Source organism: Penaeus monodon, chromosome 18 (assembly GCF_015228065.2).
Source record: "Penaeus monodon isolate SGIC_2016 chromosome 18, NSTDA_Pmon_1, whole genome shotgun sequence".
Taxonomy (NCBI): domain Eukaryota; kingdom Metazoa; phylum Arthropoda; class Malacostraca; order Decapoda; family Penaeidae; genus Penaeus; species Penaeus monodon.
This window is the reverse complement of record NC_051403.1, coordinates 47,760,926-47,780,925: the sequence shown is the minus strand read 5'-3', so window position 1 is coordinate 47,780,925 and position 20,000 is coordinate 47,760,926. Positions and strand designations below refer to the sequence as shown.

At 37.4% G+C, this 20,000-nt stretch overlaps 2 protein-coding genes across 2 annotated transcripts in view; both read right to left on the bottom strand.

Annotated features, from left to right (window-relative positions):
• LOC119584909 (alkylglycerol monooxygenase-like) overlaps positions 1-304 on the bottom strand; it is a 1,712-nt gene extending 1,408 nt beyond the window's left edge. Inside the window, exon 1 of the mRNA XM_037933526.1 lies at positions 1-304. This exon is cut by the window's left edge and continues 16 nt beyond it. Coding sequence (XP_037789454.1) covers positions 1-281 — 281 coding nt within the window. The 5' untranslated portion in view covers positions 282-304.
• Positions 305-17,834: 17,530 nt separating this feature from the next.
• LOC119584819 (alkylglycerol monooxygenase-like) overlaps positions 17,835-20,000 on the bottom strand; it is an 8,091-nt gene continuing 5,925 nt past the window's right edge. Inside the window, exon 5 of the mRNA XM_037933461.1 lies at positions 17,835-17,843. Within this exon, the coding sequence (XP_037789389.1) occupies positions 17,835-17,843 (9 nt within the window). The remainder of the gene's footprint in view (positions 17,844-20,000) is intronic.

Sequence of the window (20,000 nt, the reverse complement as noted above, 5' to 3'; positions counted from 1 at the left end):
AGTATCTGCTGAGCCCCGAAGGCCAGAGTGAAGTGCAGAGCCGTGTACGCCATGAACCAGGCGGGCATCTGGGGGTCGTACTTCCCCCGGGGGGCCCTGACGTCCGGGAAGCCGTCGGGGTCCCCCAGGCGAGGCGCCCCGGGGACCCAGCCGGGCCCGTAGAACACCGCCCTCAGGGAGTCGCTCCAGCGGCTCATGCTCCGCGCCTTCTCGTAGATCTTCTCGAGGTAGAAGAGCTGGGGACGAGAGCGAGTGAGAGACGTTATCCCAGTGCGGTCCATTCAGCCACACTGTCAAGGCGCGGGCGCACACACACACACACACACACACACACACACACACACACACACACACACACACACACACACTTCACACACACACACACCTTTAGCAGTAGAACGTCCTTCGCTTAACTATGGTCCTAGTGTGGAGGAAGACATTGCTCTTTTTTACCGCTAAACATATGCAACTTAAAACATAGGCTAGCCTTAGAAATTTTCTTTTTTTTTTTGTTTCTTGTTTTTGTTTCTTAACCGGAGTGCCTCGGTGCCTACGGGTGCCAGAATCAGGTCCCGCAACGACCTCCTTGAAATTTAAGTTCCCGTTTGGTTTTCTCAAAATTTCGCTTCAGATCATTCCTTATGGTGCAAAATGAAATGAAAATATTTCTTAAACGTTTAGCATAATAACAGACTTGAAAATAATCACAGACTAATAATCATAAATGTTTCAGATAATCATAGACAACGATAATCATAAACGTTTCAGATAATCATAAACGTTCGAAATCAAAACGTCTAAATCAAAACGTTTCAATAAATCTAAACTCAGATCCTCTCTCTCCCCCCCCCCTTTTCTCCCCTCTCTCCCCCCCCCTTTCTTAAATTACTTTTTTTCATTCTCTCCCTCTTTTCCTCCTCCCCTTTTCTTTTTTTTTCCCCCCCTTCCTCTCCTTCTTCCCCGGGCTTTCCCTTCCCTGGGGGGGTTTTCTCCCCCCCCTTCCCCCCTCTCCCCCCCCCCCCCCCAAAAACCCCCTAACCCTATCTTTTTTCAAATCTTCTATCTCCTTCTTTCCCACCCACACCACCTTAAAGGGGGGGGGACAAACACAAACACACAACACAAAACCCCCAAACACACCCACCAAAAATTACAAAAAACTTTGCTTTAAAACCCCCCTTCGAAAAACTAGGCCTTTTTTGGGAAAACAGTTTTTTTTCCCAAAACAATGCAACTTAAAACATAGGAGCCTTGAAACTTTTTTTTTTGTTTCTTTTTTTTTTTCAACCGGATTCCGGTGCCCCGGGGCCAAAATAGTGAAAGACCCCAAAAATTTTAACCCGTTTGGTTTTCAAAAATTCCCAGATCACCTTTCCCCCCCCCCCCCCCCCCAAAAAAAGAAAAACAAAAGAGCTAAAGCCAAAAATTCCTTTCTAATTTTCAGTAATCTAACAACAAAATTTTAAACGTTTCTTCCTCCGTTCAGAAAATTAAAAACTTTTCCGAAACATAAACCAAAACAAACCCCAAAAAACAAAACTTTCCAAAAACAAAAATTTAGATAAAAACGTTTCGTAACAAAAAGTTCAAAAATTAAAGAAAAGACATCCTTTTTTTAAAACGCTAAACAAAAACACAAAACAAAAACGTTTAAATTCTTTTTGTCTGTTTGTTCTTAACGTTTCGAAAATCCAGAAAAAAATAACACTTTTGAAATAATTCCCCCTTGGTTTTCTAAACGTTTCAGAAAACCAATGGCAAATGGGAAAGAAGTTCCAAGTTGGCTCCCTTAACCCCGGATAACTTGCATAATCTGCCCAAGAAATATACGTTTTTTTTTCTTTTTTTTTAGTTTTACCCCAAACTTTTTGGGGGTTCGCCCTTTGATAAAAGTTCTCAAATTTTTTACCCGTTTCCTTTAACCCCCCCCTTCATTTAAGGGGTTTGGGACCGGACTACTTGGGCGGTTTAAACCCATCTTTACAATCATAATTTCCTTGCCAAAAAAAAACCCCGGGGGCCGGTGACTCGAATGAAAAACTCGTCGTAATCTTAGCCGATAAAGACAAATTCATTTTGAGAACCAGTCAGATAATTTTCCCATTTTCACCTTTTGCTCTAAAACCGTCCCGCCCCTTCCCTACCCCCCAAAAAAACGTGTGTTCAACGAGGGGCGATTTTCCCCCTTCCCCCTTTTTTAAGTACCAAATTTTGGGTCCCAAATGAAGGATTTTGGCCGGTTTCTTTAGGCACCCTTTTTTTCCTCCTGGAGGAGGGGGTTGGGGGGGCTTTTTAGTCTGGGGAAAAGGGAAAAAAAAACAACTCATTTCGTTTTTGGGGGGCCCCGGTTAAAAGACTTTTTTTGCAAGAAATACTTCATTTTATTACCTTTTCTTTTTTCCCTTTGGCAAAATTCAAAAAATTCCAGAAATTCCGCCCTTCGGGAAAAGGGTGGAATTTTCCAAAAAACGCCACTTTCCGGCATTTTTTCGTTTTTGGGAAATTTCCCTTTACCTCAAAAAAAGGAAAAAACCTCATCTTTTGACCCAAAAAGCAAAAAAAAAAAAATTTTTTTTAAAATAAATAACAAAAAGAAAAGAAAAAAGTGGCAATTCAAACCACACAAGTCTTAACCTGGCCCTTTTTTACGGGGTATTAAACCCCCCCAAAAGGGGCCCCATTTTTAAACCCCCTTTTTATGAACCCAAAACCGGGGGGGTATTTACTAATACAAAAAAGGGGGGAAAAAAGGGGCCGGGTAAACCCAAAATGAGGGCTAACCAGGGCAGGCCGTGGGAGGGGTATTAAAACCCCTTTGGGGGCCCCACACAGGTTATCCTGGGGGGAGGGGTGATGCGGGAAAATAGGCCCGAGGGCGGTAGGTTGTAGAGAATAGAAAAGTTAAAATTTAAAATTTTAATTATTAAAATTCATTAAGATTTGGGGTTTGGGGGGGGGGTGTGTGGGTGTGGTGTTTGTTGTGTGTTTGAAAGTTAAAAAAAAAAAAACAAAAAAAAAAAAAAAACAAACCAAAAGGAAAAAAAGAATGGTGGTTGGGGGTGGTTTTTTTGTGTTGTGTTGGGGGGTGTATGGAAAATCCCCCCAAAAAACCACAAACAACAACAACCCAAACCCAACAACAACAACAAAAACCACCTGGGACCAAACCGCGGACAACGAACGGGGTGGAGATAGGGATGGGGTTAAAAAAATTTACTTAAAAAATTTAGGAAATTTTGATGGTTGGGGGGTTTGGGCAATGGAGGTAATAGGGGGAAATAATGAAAGGGGGGGGGCCCAATGAAGGGGAACAATGGGAATGAAGGGAGGGTAAACCCCCAGGTGGAGGGAGAGGTTTGGAGGGGGGGGGACGGGTGGATAGGTGGATGGAAAGGTGGATATGGGGGGGGAAATGGGAAAGGGTGGATATGAGGGGATGGTGGGGGGGAAAGGTGGATGTAAAGGGAGGTAAAGGGGAAAAAGGGGGTTTGAAGGGGAGGGTGGGGGGGGTGGATGATAAGGGGATGGGGGGAGGGGACAAGGTGATAGGTGGAGGGGGAAAAGGGGGAATTAAAGGGAGGGTGGATGGGAAAAAGTGGATGGTGGAGGGCAAGGGGGATGGGAAGTGGATGGTGAATGGACAAGGTGGATGATAGTGGATGGTAAATGGGACAGGTGGATGATGGGGGGATGGGGGAGGGGACAAGGTGGGGTGAATGAGTGGATGGGTGAATGGGACAAAGGGGATAGAAGGGATGGGTGGAGGGGACAAGGGGATGAAAGGAGGGGTGGATGGAAAAAAGGGGGATGATGAAGGGATGGTGGAGGGGAACAAGTGGATGGAAGGGATGGGGGGAAAACAAATGTAGGTGGATGAAACAAAGTGGATGGGTGATGGAAAAAAAGGGGATGGGGGGATAATTAGGGGAGGGTGGATGGAACAAGGGATGTTATGTGGAGGGGAGGGAAATGGGAGGGAGGGGGGGTGATGGAGGGGGATAATGAATGGAATGGGGGATGGATGATGAAGGGATGGTGGATAAAATGAATGAATGAAGGGTGGAGGGAAGATGATAGATAATGGATGGGGGAGGGATGGATGGGGGGATGGAGGTGGAGAAGAATGAATGGGGATGGATGTTTAGATGATGGATGGAGGGTGAATGAATGAAAAAGGGGTGGATGGATGATAAAAATAGATGAATGGAGGGTGGATGGTGGAGGATGGGATGGGTTGGGGGGTGGTGGGGATGGAGGAGGGATGGGTGGATGGTAAAAGGATGATATGGATGGTGGGTGGAGGGAGGGGAGGGAGGGGTGGATGGATGGATGGATGGGGGATGATGGTGGATGGGTGGATGGAGGTTTGGGGGAGGGATGGATGGATGGGGGGGGTGGATGGATGGTGGAGGATGGTGGATGGATGGTGGATGGGTGGATGGGGAGGGTGGATGGATGGATGGATGGATGGATGGGTGGAGGGATGGTGGAGGTGGTGGATGGATGGGGGTGGGGATGGGGATGGGGGATGGATGGTGGATGGAGGGGTTGGGGGAGGATGGGGGTGGAGGGGTGGATGGATGGTGGAGGGGTGGAGGTGGTGGTTTGGGGATGGATGGATGGTGGGGGGTGGGGATGGGAGGGGTGGATGGATGGATGGATGGGGGGGATGGTGGATGGTGGGGGGGAGGGATGGATGGGTGGAGGGAGGGATGGATGGAGGGGTGGGGGATGGGGGGATGAGGAGGGGTGTGGATGGGGGGATGGGTGTGGGGGGAGGGAGGGTTTTGGATGGAGATGGATGGAGGTGGATGGGGGGATGGATGGGGGGATGGATGGGGGTTTGGAGGGATGGATGGTGGGGGGGGGTGGATGGGGGGATGGGTGGATGGGTGGATGGGTGGATGGGTGGATGGATGGTTGGGGGGGAAACAAATTAGAAAGGATCATGGTGGATTAAGGGATTGGACGACGGATTATAAATAGAGGGACAGTTTTGAGGGATAAAGTTTCAAACAGATGTTAAAAAAAAAAAAAAATCTGTATCTCTATGCTATCTTTTTTTAGAATGTATTTGTATTATGCACTTATCTCTCATTATCTGTCTATCTAAAATTGTATTTATCTGCCCCTATAAAATTTTTATTTCTTTGTCAATCTTTTTAAATCTATCTATCTTCTGCTATTATATAATTATTATATTTTATATATATATATATATATAATATATATTATTAGAGAGAGAGAGAGAAAAAGAGAGAGAGGAGGAGAGGAGAAGAGAGAAGATAATAAGAATAGATAATAATAATAATAGGTAACAGATAGAAGATAGATAGATAATAATAGATCTCTTTTTTAACGGTGGGTTTTCATGTCTGAGCCGCCGTGGTCACAGCATGATCTTAATTGTATTTTTCACGTTGTATGCTTTGAGTAAGTAGGGGTAGGGTCCCCATTTTCCTTTCCAGGGGAGTGCGGGGTGGTACCTTTTTTTTTTTTTTTTTTTTTTTGATAGATAGTAATAGAGGGAAAAATAGATGATAATAGATAATGAAATTTTCTTATGTTACCATTTTCTACATTTTTTTACATATTGTTATTATTATTTTATATAATTTTTAAATTATATATATATTTCTGTATGTTTGTGTGTGTATTGTGTGTGTGTTGCGTGCGTGGTGTGTGTGTGCGGTCGTGCGTGCGTGCGTGCGTGCGTGCGTGCGGGTTGTGCGTGGTGTTGTGTGTGGTGTGTGTGTGTGTGTGTGTGTGCATGTGTAATGGTGTGGTGTGGGTTGTGTGTGTGTTGTGTGTGTGTGTGTTGGTGGTGTGTGTGCATGTGTATATGTTTTGGTGGGGTGTGTGGGTGGGGTGTGTGGTGGGTGTGTGGGGTGTGTGTGTGTGTGTGGCTTTTTTTTTAAATTTATCTATATAAAATATATATATATATATTTTAAAATTTTATATTTTGTTATATATTATAATTATATATATATTTAAATATATATATCTCATCTATTTTGGTTACCCACACCCACAACACCACACACCACACACACCACACACACACACACACACACACACAACACCACACACAAAAAACCCACACAAAACCCACCAACCCCACAAACACCCACACACACAAACACACACACACACACACACACACCACAACCCCCACACACCCCCAACACCACACACACACACACACCCCCCACACAACACACACCCACACATTCTTTATCCTTGCATAAAATTTTCCCCGCACAGAGAGAAACCAACAGGCCAAAAAAGAAAAAAAACATTCTATCTGAAGTTGTTGATTTGCATTTAATGATCAAGAATATTTTAAGATTGATTATCGTATTAAAATCTCGGTTTTCGAGGAGTGCTGTAAGTAAAGACTTACGTGTTTTCCCTTAAAAAAAGTACTGCAAAGGGTGGGGAAAATCCTTTTACCCAATTACTATCTATCTGTTTTCATTTCTCTATATACCTACCCGCTCACCTACTTTTATCATCTATCTATCTATATATCCATCTATATATCTATTACTTTATATTTCTACTTCTCTATCTATCTACCTATCCACCCACTTTTTTTATCTATCTGTCCCATCTTCTCTATCTATCCACCTACCCACCCACAACCCCCCAGCCCCCCCTCCTTACAAACCAAAACCCCCCCAAAAAAACCCCCCCCTTCTCCCTCTCAACCCCCCCGACCCCTTCCTTTCCCCCCCCCCTACCTCCCACCCCTCAACTCCCTACCCACCCTCCCCCACACCCACCCCCCAACTGCTTTCCCCCCCACCCCAAACCCCCAACCCACCAACCAACCTCCTTACCCATCCATCCCAACCCACCCCAACTCACCCCCCAACCCCCCCCTTACCCCCCCCAACCCCCCCCCCCCCACCAACCCCCCTCCCACCCCCTCCTTACCAAAATCACCCCACCCCCTTATCCCCCCCCCCAACCCCCCCCAAACCCCCCCACCTCCTTACCCCCCCCCCCACCCCAACCCCCCCCCAAAACCCCCCCAACCCCCCACCACCCCCCCCCCCCACACCCTCGCACTCACAGCGTGGGCCCCGTGCATGATCCCGAGCCCGAGGGACTTGGCGCGTTCACCTCGCCGGGTTCCCCGCCCAGCCGCCCCCGCCACTCCAGCAGGGGAAGATCACGAAAAGGTCGACGCCGCCTGGGGGAGGAGGGAAAGGGAAAATGGGGGGAGGAGGGGGGGGAGGGGGGGAGGAAAAAGGGGGGGAAATGGGGGGGAGGAGGGTTTGGGGGAGGTGGGGAGGGGGGGGAGGAGGGGGGGGTTGGGAGGAGGATGGGGGGGGAAAAGGAGGGGGGAGGGGAGGGGAGGAAGAGGAAAAGGGGGAGAAGGGGGATTGGAAAGGGGAGAAAGAATGGGAGGGTGGGAGGAGGAGGAGGGGAAGGAGGTGGGGAGGGGAGAAAGGGGGTTTGGGGGAGGAGGAGGAGAGGAGGAGGAGGAGGAGAAGGGAGGAGGGGGGGAGGAGGGGGAAAAGGAGGAAAGAAGGAGGAGGAGGGGAGGAGGGGAGGGGGAGGAGGAGGAGAAGGAGGAAAGGAGGAGAAAGGGGGAGGAGGAGGAGGAGGAAAAAAGGGGAGGAAGAGGGGGAAACCCCAAAAGGGGGAAGGGGGGGGGGAGGAAAAAGGAGAAGGGGAGTATTCGGTTAATTATTGGATGAAGTAGGATAGTCTGGGGAGGGGGCTTTTTGGCGGCGATTTAAAGGAAAAGCTGTAAAATTACGTACAAATAGTGCCACACACACAGACAACCCCAAACACACACACACACACCCAAAAACAAAAATACAACCACCACACAACAACCAAAAACCCAAACACAACCCCCACACCCACACACACACCACACCCAAACCCCAAAAATACACACACACACCACACCAAACACAAACACACACACCACACCCCCACCAAACACAAACAACACAACACACCAAAACCCACAACAACCAACAACAAACACAAAATACCCCACACCCACACCCAAAAAAACCACCACAAAAAACACAACCACACCAAAAACCTACAAAAAAAAAAAAAAAAAAAAAAAAACGGTTTCACCAAACAAGCATCAAAGGGGAGGTCAAGTCAGAGTCAAGGTCAAGGAGTCTTGAGAAAGCCGAGAAAGGTCATTCGTGACAGATTTGGGCATAACTTAGATGAAAATTGGATAATTTTTTGGATAATCAAAGGCTTTTTTTTTTTTTTTTTTGTCCCAAATTTTGAAAATTTTTTCCCGTTACCTGATAGTGATGATATGATTATAAAAGTAATATTGTAATATTAATACTAAAGATATAAGATGATTATAAAAAAAAAAAAATAATAATTTAAATAAAAATGATGAAATGAAAAAATAAAGATACTGATACTGATGTTATAAAAAATAATGAAATAACAATAACATAAAACAAAAACAACAATGATGATAGAATAATAATAAAGGGGAAAATAAAATTAACTACAATAATAATAATAGTATTAATAATATGAAATGATAATGATAAACAAAAAACAATAATAATAATAATAAAATAATAATAATAATAATAAAAATAATAATAAATTTAATAAAAATAATGATAAAAATAATAACAAATTACCCAAAAATGTTTATGATAATGGTATAATAATGAAAAGGTATAAACTAATGTAATATGACAATGATAAAACATCAATGATAAAACAAAAAATAATAAGGGAAAGGAATACTGATGTGACGTTAAAAATAATATTGTAAAATTTCAATAATAACAATTGTCTTATTCTGTATTATTATCTATGATTATCATTATTCTATCATCCTCACCAAACCCCCACTACCCCCAAAAACCCATCAAGAACACCATCATCATCGTCATCACTATCATTACCAACACCATCATCGTCACTATCAAAACCGCCATCATCACCATCATCATCATCATCACTATCCCCATCACCATCATCACTATCCCCATCACCATCACTCTACCTCATCACCATCAGTATCACTATCCCCATCACCATCATCACTATCCCCATCACCATCACTCTACCCCCATCACCACAGATCCCATCCCCATCACCATCATCACTATCCCCATCACCATCACTCAACATCATCACCATCAGTATCACTATCCCCATCACCATCAGTATCACTATCCCCATCACCATCATCACTCTCCTCATCACCATCACTCTACATCATTACCAACATCATCATAAAAATGTATATTTCATTCACACATATATATTCAAACAACCCTTTACATTCACCATAATATTAAAACACAAACAATACCTCACCTCATTTACATACAAACATATATTCACTCAACAACAGTGAAATGCAAATCATACCTCACCTCATTTACATACAAACACTCAACAACAGTGAAAGCAAAATACCTCCCCATTACATACAAACACTCAACAACAGTGAAATGCAAATCATACCTCACCTCATTTACATACAAACACTCAACAACAGTGAAATGCAAACAATACCTCTCCTCATTACATAAAAACACTCAACAACAGTGAAATGCAAATCATACCTCATTCACATATTTGGGCACGTCCTTGGGGTCGTGGAAAGTCGTACCGTTGGGACTCACTAAGTAAAACATTCTCCCGAGGTGGACGAGGCTGGTCATGGCGGCGGCGTCGGAGCGAAACACAGGGAGATTTCAGGGGAAGTTTTCTTTTTTTTGGGGGGATGGGAGGGGGTGGGAGGGTGTCTGGGGGTGGGGGAAGGGTTGGGGGGGGATTTGAGGGGGTGTTTGGGGGGGGGAGTTTGTTGGGGATTGGGGGAGATTTGTTGGGGGTGTTGGGGGAGATTTGGGGGGGTGTTGGGGGAAATTTGGGGGGTTTTGTGGGGGGCTGGGGAAGATTTAGGGAGATGGGGGGGGGGATTGGAGAGATTTGGGGGAAATTGGGGCTGATTTGGGAAAGTCTTGATAGATTTGGGGGGAGGTTTATTTTTCAGGTTATTTTTCAGCTTCACCCTTTTCTTTCTCTCTTTGATGAAAGCACCTTTATATTTTCTACCTAAGATCGATTCATATCATCCGTTTCTCACTCCCTCTCCATCTTCTAATAATTCATATTAATATTTTCCAAAAATCCTGGAAAAGAAAAAACAGATGAAAAATTAATTTCTCGACTTCAGTGTCTAGGGAATTTTTCCGAGACGACTAGGGAATTTTTCCGAGACGACTAGGGAATTTTTCCGAGACTAGGGAATTTTTTCCGATTTCCCAACGAGTAATGCCAAACATGCACAGTCATTGACGCTAACTTTTCCTTTCTTCTCGACATAAAATTACCTTGATTTCTATATATTAATATAAAATTGATAATTTATTTAATCTAATTTATTTAATTCATAATTCATAATTTAATAATTTATTAATATGAATAAGCTTGATACTCTTCAGTTGAAAAAAAATGTAGAAACTATATTCATGGTGATGGTTATAATGATATGAATATTGGTGTTGTTAATACTAATGATATTAGAATATTGGTAAATATTAATGATAGTGATAGCTGTTGTGATAACAATGTTGACAGTAATAATGATAATAATGGTAATAATGATAATAAAAATATTGATAATAATAATGATAATAGTGATGATAATAGTAATGATGACAAATAGTAGTAGTAGTAATGATAAAAATAATTATAATGATAATATTAATAATAATGATAATAATGATGATAATGATGATGATGATGATGATGATGATGATGAAAATTTAAAAATATAAGATAACAATAATAATAATAATAATGATAATAATGATAATAATAATAATAATAATAATAATAATAATAATAAAAATAAAAATAATAATGATAATATAATAATAATAAATAATAATGATATAATAATAAAGTAATAATTAAAAATAATAAGTAATAATAAAATAATTTTAAAAAATAACAATGAGATATAAAAATAACATAAACGTGGATATGATATATTTTAAAATTTAAAAAAAATAATAAAAAAATAAAAAGATAGATAATAAAATGAATAAAATGATAAAATAATAATAATAATAAAATAATAATAAAAAAAATAATAAATAATAATAATAAAATAAATTTAAAAAAATAACAATATAATAAAAATAAAAATAATAACAATTTATATACTTAATTTTAATAAGGTAACCAAAACATAATACAATCTTGATATATCAAAACAATAATAAAAAGATAAAAAATAAAAAATAATAATAATAATAAAAAACAATAAACAAACCAAAAAAAACAAAATAAAAAAAAAAAAAAAAAATATAAAAAATAAATTAAAAAACAACAAATTTTAAAAATAAAACCGCACAACACTTTAAACAACCCCAAAAACCCCCCCCCTACAACCCCAAGGAAAAATTTAAAAAAAAAAATCCTAAACAAAGAACAACCAGAAAACACCAAAAAAGACCCCCCCCCCGGCCCCCCAAAAAAAAAATGGCTTACAAAAATTTTCAGAGCGCAGAAGAAAAACCCACGGCACGATTAAAACCAAAAAATCCAACGCACCGTTAGGGGGTCCTCGGAACGGATGAAGGCCCGAGCTTTCCCTTTCCCGCTTTTTTTTTATTAATATTAAATAATTTGGCTTGGGTTGGTGTTTTGGTTTTTTTTGTTTTTATTTTTTTTATCTTTTATTTTTTTTTTCTTTCTTTCTTTCTCTCTTTCTTCTTTTTTTTTCTCTCTCTCTCCTCATTTTTCGTTTTTCTTTCTTTAACTTTTTTTTTTCTTTCGATTTTTTTTCATCTTATTCGTGTTTCTTGGTCGTCTGCTGTCGTGGTTACGTACACCATAAGTACAACGATTACGTAGAACTTAATATAAATCCTCTTAATAGTCTTTTGATCATACAAACGCATTCTGTAAACAAAACATGAATCTGTTTGAGATTCTTCCCCGCATCTCATTTGTCATGGAGGCCTAAATATTTCCAAGGTTAAAGCATAAATGACATAGTAAAAACAGTGACTTTTATTGCCTGTACATGACATATCGAAATGTGCTAATTTGGCATACGGATATAAACCTCTCTCTTCTAAGCCTTGGCCCTAGTGATATGAAAGCATTTTGATATCAAAGCGTGTACTTTGTTACCTGTGAGAGTAGCGTTGATTTTCAATATATATGTTTTGTTGTTTAGGGTATGTTGGTCTAGTGAAAATGTTTAGTGCTTTTTTCGTATCAATTAACGGTGAAAAATATTTCTTAGGATCACATCACAGTCATAGATGGTGAATATTTTATATTGCTTCACATTACATATCCCCATAACAAAGGGAATTTGAAAAGAACACATGTATATGTACATTCTGAACACACACACAATCACAATCACACACACAGACAACACACTCACACACACACACACACACACACACACACACACACACACACACACACACACACACACACACACACACACACATTTAATCTAGCACTTACTGCAACAATATCCTCAATAACATCATCACTGTCACTGAATGATGCAGTGTGCAGTGCAGTTTCAAATTCAAGTCAGCAGATTGCAGCTGTTTATATCTGACTCCGCCTATGGAAAAAAGGGCTTCTGGTTCAATTTCGATTTTATTCAATTTACTTATTTCATTGCATTATTATTATCATCATCATCATTCATGTATTCTACTATATTACTACATTTTTTTTATTATTAGGAATATATTATTAATATTATTATTATTATTATATTAGTATTAGTATATTACCAGTATAATTAATTATCGTTATTTTTATCATTATTATTATATTCATTATTATTTATTATTATTATTATTATCTTACATTGTTGGTATGTCTTTTTCATGTTTTTTTTCTCTCTCTCTCATGCTTTTGTTTGATTTTCATTCATTCTCTCTTTTTATCGTTTTCTTTTCGTTTTCTTTATATTTCTAAAGACTATATTTCGTTTTTTTTATCTTTTTCCTTTTCTTTTTTCTTCTTTCTTGAATGTTTTATTTTTTCTATTTCCTTCTTTTTTTCCCTAATGGTGGCATTTAATGATAAGAATAAGAATAAGAGTAATAATAACAATGATAATAATAATCCTCATCTTCATCATTGTCATCATCATCATCATCATAATGATCATGTTAATGATAAAATAATAATAATAATAATAATAATAATAATAATAATAATAATAATAATATTTATTATTTTTATTATTATTATTATTATTATTATCATTATTATTATTATTATTATTATCATTATCATTATTATTATTATAGCAATAATGATAATAATAATAATAATAATAATAATAATAATAATAACAGCAACAACAACAATAGTGTTAACGATAATGATGATAGTGATAATAATCATATTGATGTTATAATGACAACACTAATAGTAGTAGTAGTAAAAATGATGATAATAATACTTATATTACTAATAATGATAATTGTAATAATAATGATAATGATAATACTAATGAAAATAATGACAATGAAAATAATAACGATAATGATAATAATAATAGTAATGGTAAAAACAGCAAAGATAATAACAGTAAAAAAAGAAAAAAAAAAAAAAAAAAAAAAAAAATATATATATATATATATATATATAATAGTAATAATAATAATAATAATGATAATAATAATAATAATAATAATAATAATAATAATAATAATGATAGTAATAATGATACCAGTAACAGTAGTAATAATCATAAAAACAAATATAATACAGATAGAAATGATGAAGACAACAAAGAAAGTTTTTATTTTCATTTCTTAACATTTGACTCAACCTCGTGAATCAGCTTAACAAAATAGATCATATTATATATTATTGGAAAAATACATGAATATTATTTTTCATTGAACGAGAAACATCCGGAATGAGTTCAGTTGCAAACCTTGTGCATTATTGAAGGTTTTTGCTTGAATATTTATAAGACTATTTATCTGTCTATCCGTCTATCTATCTACTTATCTACCTATCTACTTATTTAGCTATCTAATTATCTATCCGTCTATATTTCTATCCATTTATTATCTATTTATCTACCTGTCTATCCATCTATCTGTTTATCTATCTACCTATCGAACCATCTATCTACCTATCGAACCATCTATCTATCTATCTATTTATCTATCCATCTATTTATCTATTCATCTATCCAATCTTCCTTCCAGCTCTCCATCCATCTCTCCGTCTATCCAGCCATCTGTCTATCTATCTATCTATTACTGCAGTTCATATGGAAGTCCTGCCGCTAATGCATGTTTAGAATGAGGGAGAGGGAGCGGGAGGGAGGAAGAAAGAGGAAGAAGGAGGGAGAGAAGGAGGGGAGACAGAGAGAAAAACAAAAGGCAGAGGCAGATAGATAGATAGATACAGGGGTAAATATATATGTATGATATTTTTTTTAAACGGTAGGTTCATGTCTGAGCCGCCGTGGTCACAGCATGACACTAAATTGTAGTTTTCATGTTGTGATGCTCTTGGAGTGAGTACGTGGTAGGGTCCCCAGTTCCTTTCCACGGAGAGTGCCGGTGGTACCTTCTAGGTAATCATTCCCTCTATTTATCCGGGCTTGGGACCAACACTGACTTGGGCTGGCTTGCCCACCCAGTGGCTAGGTAGGCCTATATGTATGAATAGTGTACAGTATATATGTATATAAACTGAAGATGGACTTGTTTTATGTGATGGAAAAGAAGTCAAAGATAGATGGAATCAATATTGTTCCAACTTATACAAAAAGAATAAAGATCTAACAACAACATTAATTAGACTCAATGACAGCGAGGATGAACCACCGCCACTGCTGGACGAAGTTATAAAAGCCATAAAAGAAGTAAAGAATAACAAGAGCCCCGGAATAGATGAAATAACAGCAGAACTAATTAAGAATGCTGGCGGAAGTGTTGAATACTTCTTCTACAAACTCTGTACAAAAATATGGAATGAAAGAAAATGGCCAGAAGACTGGGTAAAATCAGTCTTTACTCCCATACTTAAAAAAGGTGACGCACTCCAATGCAACAATAATAGGGCAATTGCCTTAATAAGTCACAGCAGCAAAATTTTGTTGAAAATTATTGCTGAAAGAATGAAGTTGAAGTTAAGAGAGGAAATTGCAGACGAACAAGCGGGTTTTCGCCCTGGAAAAGGTACCAGAAACCAGATTCTAAAATTAAAATTGATCATAGAGAAAAACAGAGAACATCAAAAAGACCTATACCTGTGTTTCATCGATTATGTGAAAGCTTTTGATACTGTTGATCACGATATCCTCTGGAATAACATGTACGATATGAAGTTTCCAAACACATCATCCAATAATAAAAGCCTTGTATGACCAACAACAAGCAGCTGTAAGAACCACTTATGGGTTAACAGAATGGTTCGAAGTCAAACAAGGAGTACGACAGGGTTGCATTCTGTCTCCGCACCTTTTTAATATATATTCTGAAACAATTATGAGAGGTGCTCTAGAGAATTTTGAAGGAACTGTGGATGTTGGAGGATACAAAATATCAAATCTGAGGTACGCCGATGATATAGTTTTGATTGCCAGCAGTATCACTGAACTACAACAACTACTAGATAAAGTTAGAGAAGCAAGCGAAAAGGCTGGCTTGTTTCTTAATGCCAGGAAAACTAAGATCATGAAGATTCAAAGATAACCGGCAATGAACAATGATGAACATGTTACAATCAATGGAATGATTGTGGAAAATGTGAAAGAGTTCACTCATCTTGGAGCTGTTTTAACTAATACATATGATGATTCACCGGAGATAAAAAGAAGAATTACCATTGCCAAAAGCGCCACAATTGCTCTCAATAACATCTGGAAAGACCGAAGCATTACCTTACGGACAAAGCTGAGGTTATTGAACTCATTAGTTTTCCCAATTGCATCATATGGTTCTGAGTGTTGGGTGTTGAAGTAGATAGACAAGAAAAAGATCAATAGTTTTGAAATGTGGTGTTACAGACGAGTACTGCGTATTAGCTGGACAGAGAAGAAGACGAATGATGAAGTGCTGAGAAAAATAAATTGTAAAGACCGACTGTTGGACATCTTGAACAAGAGGAAATTAAAGTTTATTGGTCATGTAATGAGAAGTAAAAGTATTGAGAAAAACTTGCTGACAGGGATGGTGATAGGAAACAGAGGAAGAGGCAAACCGAAGACAAGACTGAGCGACAATATCAGATATTTGCGGGCTGTCGATGGTACAAGCGGAAAGAAAAGCGTAAGATCGAGTTTAGTGGCGAAGGATGGTGGAGAGGTCCACGGCTGCTCAAACATGAGCATACCGTTATTGATGATGATGATATATGTATATAGGCCGCGGTGGCCGAGTGGTTGGAGCATCGGACTCAAGACTGTCACGACGGCAATCTGAGTTCGAGTCATCGGTCGACGCGTTGTTCCCTTGGGCAAGGGTCTTCATCTCGATTGCCTACCTAGCCGCTGGGTGGGCAAGCCAGCCCAAGTCAGTGCCGGTCCCAGTACCGGGTAAATAGAGATGGTGACTCGATAAAAACACCGGGCGTAAGGCAACGGCAAACCACCGCTCTAAATTGCCAAGAAAATCATGGAACTCCATGATCGCCAACGTCCTTGTAGGACACGGCACTTGAAAAAAAAAAGTGTATATATATGTATATATATATATATATATATATATATATATATATATATATATATATATATATATATATATATTTATATATATATATATATATATATATATATATATATATATATATATATATATATATATATATATATGCATACAGGTATGTGTGTGTGTGTGTGTGTGTGTGTGTGCGTGCGTGTGTGTGTGTGTGTGTGTGTGTGTGTGTGTGTGTGTGTGTGTGTGTGTGTGTGTGTGTGTGTGTGTGTGTGTGAGTGTGTGCGTGCGCATGTATACATATAAATAGATATATAGATAATAAATCAGATAGATAGAAAAATAGACCGAAACCTCAAGGGGATAGCTAGATGCACTGAATGATGAATAGACAAATACATAAACTGAATAATGTATAGTTAAGTAGCCCAAAGGACAGATAGATAGATAATCAGCGAGACATGTACAGCAACACCCAGACAAATAGATAGAAAAACACACAATGATAGTAAACGCACCAAACGCACAAGGAGACAGACAGAGAGGTAAACAAACAGAATGACTCCCAGACAGACAGACAGACAGGCAGACAGACAGATTTACAAAGAGAATGACTCAGTGACAGACAGATAGATTTACAAACAGAACAACTCGCTGACAGACAGACAGATTTACAAACAGAATAACTCGCTGACAGACAGACAGACAGACAGATTTACAAACAGAATAACTCGCTGACAGACAGACAGAAAGACAGATTTACAAACAGAATAACTCGCTGACAGACACGAGCTAATTTTTATACCCGATCCCGACGAGGCCTTTGCTGCCAGGGAAATCCCTGTTGTGAAACCCGTCCGGGAGGCGAAGATAACCTTTACATCTGGAAATGAACTCGCGTTCGTGTTGTTATGAGAGGGAGAAAAGGATGGAAATTATGGAGGTTATTAAGAAGTGCGATTTTTTTTTTTTGGTTTCTGTTTTTGTTATTATTAAGAAGTGTGAAGTGTGTGTTTGTTTGTTTTGATCTGTTTGTTGGTGCGTCGTTTATATGAGAAAAAAAAAGATGGGAATGATTTAGCAAGAAGGGATATTAAAAAGTGTAATGTTGTTGGTTTTTTCGTTTTATTATCATGACATCTGGAAATGTAATCAAAAACGTGTTATTATGAGAGGGAGAAAAATTACGAAAATTATGGAGGTTATTAAGAAAAAACGGAAATTATCTGATACGGAGGGATATTCAGAAGTGAAATTATTATTATTATTATTATTATTATCATTATTATTATTATTATTATTATTATTATTATTATTATTATTATTATTATTATTATTATGACATCTGGAAATGTATTCGAGTTCGTGTTATCACGAGAGGAAGAAAAAGATTTTTAAAAAAATATTATTATGTGAAAAAAATGAAAATTAATTTACACGAAAGGATATTAAGAATTGTTATGTTTGTTTGTTTCTTCGTTTTATTATATAAAAAAGGAAATTATTTAACACGAAAGAATATAAAGAAGTGTGATTTTTTTTCGTTTTATTATTATATAAAAAAAGGAAATTATTTAACACGAAAGAGTATTTAAGAAGGTGAAGTGTGTTTGTCTGTTTGTCTGATTTACTTGTTTGAATATTCTTCGTATTATCACGAAAGAGAGAGAGAGAGAAAAAAAAAATTAACACGAAAGGAACGTGTGAAAGTGTTTGTTTGTTTGTGTTTGTCTCTGATTTATTTGTTTGATATTAAGAAAAAAAAAATTAATCTGGCTGTTCGTTTTGTTATGAGGAAAAAAAATGAAATTTTATTTATCACGAAAGAATAGTAAAAAGTGTGAAGTGTGTGTGTGTTTGTGTGTGTGTGTGTGTGTGTGTGTGTGTGTGTGTGTGTGTGTGTGTGTGTGTGTTTGTTCGTTTTGTTATGAGGAAAAAGAATGAAATTTATCACGAAAGAATATTAAAAAGTGTGAAGTGTGTTTGTTTGTCTGTGCGTTTGTTTTATTATGAAAGAAAAAAAAAACATGTAGATTGTATAACACGAAAGGATATTAAAACGTGTGATGTGTTTGTTTTTATTTGTTTGTTGTTCGTACGTATCATTGTGAGAGAAAAATAAATGGAAATTATCTGTGTGACGTGTTTGCTTGTTTGTTTGAATGTGTTTGTTTGCTTGTTTTTTTTGTTTGTCTAATTTGTTTGTGTTTGTTTGTCTTAAATTGTTTGTTTTTGTTTGTTTGTTTTTCGTTTGCTTGTCTTTTTTTCGTTTGTTTGTCTCAATTTGTTTGTTTTTTGCTTGTTTGTCTTAATTTGTTTGTTTTTTGCTTGTATGTCTCAATTTGTTTGTTTTTTGCTTGTTTGTCTTAATTTGTTTGTTTGTTTTATCAAGAGAAAAAGACTAACACGAAAGGATATTAAGTAGTGTGAAGTGTGTTTGTTTGTTTTTGGCTTGTTTGCTTTAATTTTTTTTGTCCGTTTTAGTAAGAAAAAAAAGCGAATATTTTCCAACACGAAAGGATGTGTGAAGTGTGTTTGTTTTTTGTTTGTTTGTTTCATTGTTATCGTGAGAATTAATGTATAAAACGTGTTCTGCGCGACAAGTTTGTTTGTTTTTGTTTGTCTATTTTGTTAATGTGTTTGTTTATTTGGCTTTAATTGTATTTATTTGCTTGTCTGTTTGTTTTATCATAAGAGAAAATGGAAATTTGTTTGTTTGTTTAGATGGGCTTTTTTTTGCTTTTGTTTTTGTTTGTTTGTTTAGATTGGCTTTTTTGCTTTTGTTTTTGTTTGTTTGTTTAGATTGGCTTTTTTGCTTTTGTTTTTGTTTGTTTGTTTAGATTGGCTTTTTTTGCTTTTGTTTTTGTTTGTTTGTTTAGATTGGCTTTTTTGCTTTTGTTTTTGTTTGTTTGTTTAGATTGGCTTTTTTAAATATCTAATTGATGTAAATTAATATGGTTACATGGCGATGATATTTTATATATATATATATATATATAATATATATATATATATATATAAATGGAAGAAGAAAGAGAAAGTGAAAAAGAAAAAAAAAGAAAAAAGGGAAAAATAAAGAAAAATAAAGAAAAGATAAAAGAAAGAAAAGAAAAAAAGAAAGAAATGGAAGAAAGAAAAGAAAGAAAAAAAAGAAAAAAAGAAAAAAAGGAAAAAAAGAAAGAAAAAAAGAAAAGAAAGAAAAGAAAAAAAGAAAGAAAAAAGAAAGAAAAAAGAGATAAGAAGAAATAAAAAGAAAAAGAAAAAAGAAAATGAAGAAAGAAAAAAAAAAAGAAAAAA